The sequence below is a fragment of the Danio rerio genome, chromosome 5 (assembly GCF_052040795.2).
Source record: "Danio rerio strain M-AB ecotype USA chromosome 5, GRCz13ab, whole genome shotgun sequence".
NCBI lineage: Eukaryota > Metazoa > Chordata > Actinopteri > Cypriniformes > Danionidae > Danio > Danio rerio.
In genome coordinates, this window is record NC_141025.1 from 79055001 (window position 1) to 79057500 (window position 2500).

At 27.1% G+C, this 2500-nt stretch overlaps 1 protein-coding gene across 3 annotated transcripts in view; it reads right to left on the minus strand.

The window, feature by feature from the left end:
* Window positions 1-2500, minus strand: part of brinp1 (BMP/retinoic acid inducible neural specific 1) — a 221099-nt gene that overhangs the window by 96572 nt on the left and 122027 nt on the right. For all 3 annotated transcript variants that reach the window (XR_015489894.1, XM_087251056.1, NM_001328411.1), the window contains 1 exon segment: window positions 2441-2500. This exon segment is cut by the window's right edge and continues 131 nt beyond it. Coding sequence is in view for 2 of the 3 variants with exons in the window: in XM_087251056.1 (XP_087107182.1) it covers window positions 2441-2500 (60 nt within the window). In the remaining variant the exon portion in view is untranslated.

Genomic DNA, 2500 nt, shown 5'->3' on the forward strand with positions numbered 1-2500 from the left:
TCATTTATAATTCTTTTTAATTCTCCATTCATTCATTTAATCTCCATTCATAAATTTATTAATTGAATCATTTAGGCATTTAATTGCCCATTTGTTGGGTAACAATAGCAATAACTAGCTATTTTATTTTAATGTATAATTAAAATAAAAACATTACACATTTTTTAAATGCCTATAATAAAGACAGAGACTGTCCAAAACAAAACATAATAAATATGTCATTGTATGCAATAAAAATCTAATTAAACCCAAACATGAGCAAAAATAAAGCAGTATAACATCATTATCCACTCAACAAAAAGACATAAACACAATAAATTGGTTATTTTATGCACTAAAAATAGAAAACAATCCCAAACGTGAGCTAAATTAAACAGCATCGGCTATGAGAGACGTAGAAAATGACCCTGGATGATCTGCGCTGCGTTTGGCCATCATATCATAGCATCATATTCCTGCTTCATATCAGATTTCTCCATGCCATAATTAGAGCATCAAATTCAACCACTAAGCCAGAAGTGATATAATATTCCAGCCCCTGAAAATGAGCTCTTCATGAGAGAAAAACGACAGCGTATCACAACAACTAGAGCTGACAGCCACGAGTACATCTAACACTGAGCCAGGAGAGGACAAAAAGGCTATCAGACACAATGCAGATCCGTTCAAATAGGAGAAAGGTTGTTTTCAATGTTATTTATTTATTTATTTATTTATTTATTTATTTATTTATTTATTTATTTATTTATTTATTATTCATTTATTTATTTATGTTTATGAAAGGATTCAAAAGTCTTTGTAATTTAGTTCATTCGTTCGTTTCCTTTGTTCCTTCGTTTCCTTCGTTCCTTCGTTTATTTATTTATTTATTTATTTATTTATTTTATTATTTATTTATTTATTTTAGGGTACAATATGTATTTCAAATGCATTACGTTTTTATTAATTTATTCTAAATTCATTCATTCATTCATTCATTCATTTATTTGAGCGTTCATTCGTTTTTATTTTTATTTTGTGGAGGGAAAAATTTATTTCAAATGCATTACATTTTCATTGATTGATTGATCGATTGATTGATTCATTTATTCATTGATTGATTGATTGATTGATTGATTGATTGATTGATTGATTGATTCATTCATTCATTCATTCATTCATTCATTCATTCATTCATTCATTCATTCATTCATTCATTCATTCATGTTTGTTTGTTTGTTTGTTTGTTTGTTTGTTTATTTATTTATTAAATAATTAAAAAGTCTTTGTAATTTAGTTCATTTGTTCATTTGTTGATTTGTTCAATTGTTCAATCATTAATTGATTATTTGATAGATTGATTCGTTGATTAATTTATTAATTGACTAATTTATTCATTTATTTATTTATTCATTTATTTATGTTTATTAAGGGATTAAAAAGTCTTTTAAATGTATTTATTTCGTTCATTTGTTGATTTGTTTATTCAATCATTTTTATTTATTTTTGTTTATGAAGGAATACATAAAGTTTTTTCAAATGCATTGTTTATTTGTTTGATCGTTCGCTTATTCGCTCGTTTATTCATTTGTTCGTTAATTCGTCTGTTCGTCTCTTTGTTCATTTGTTCGTTTGTACATTTGTTTAATTTTATGGAAAGATAAAAAGTATTCAAATGCATTACACTTTCATTCATTTATTCATTCATTTATGTATCTATTTATTTAATTATTTATTTTTGTTTATGGAGAGATAACAAGCTTTTCAAATGCATTAAGTTTATTTATTTATTTATGTTTATGGAGGAATTAAAAAAGTCTTTGAAGTTTAGCTTGATTGTTGATTTGTTCGTTCGTTCGTAAGTTCATTTATTTTTTATTTACTAATTTATTCATGTTTGTGAAGGGATAAAAAAGTTTATCAAATGCATTGAGTTTATTTATTTATTTAACTGCACATATGCAAACTTTTTAAAGAGATAAAAATTAAAGGGGTAAAATTGGTATTATACTCAGTTCAGCTTTGCACAAACAGGAGGAATAGGATTTTCATTTGGCACTGAAGACAAGCTACATTATCAGAGAGATTTGTTCTCAAATTCGACTCTCATGCATGAAAATTATGAAACCAACCATAAAACCAAGCATAGCCTGGACAGGAAAATAAATAAATGTTATCATCCTGATATATTAAACTTGAAGCATTGTGAAAACAACTTCTGCTGCTGGGAGACTCACAAATGTGAAAAGGGTCAACAGATACTTTTACTCTACTTGCACTACATTTTAGGGCATGCAATGACACATTTACTTGATCTTTTAGTATTTATGTTAGTGAACTTAGATATGTTTAAGGTTATTTGATTACTTTTGACTAATACTTGACTACTTTTACTCTACTTTTGCACCTCATTTTCGTGAATGTAATGGTAGTTTTACTTGAGTATAATTTTTTAACTCACCTCCCAGAGTGGCGGAGATCAGGATGTGCGTCCCATATTTCTTGATGATGGTGTCGATGA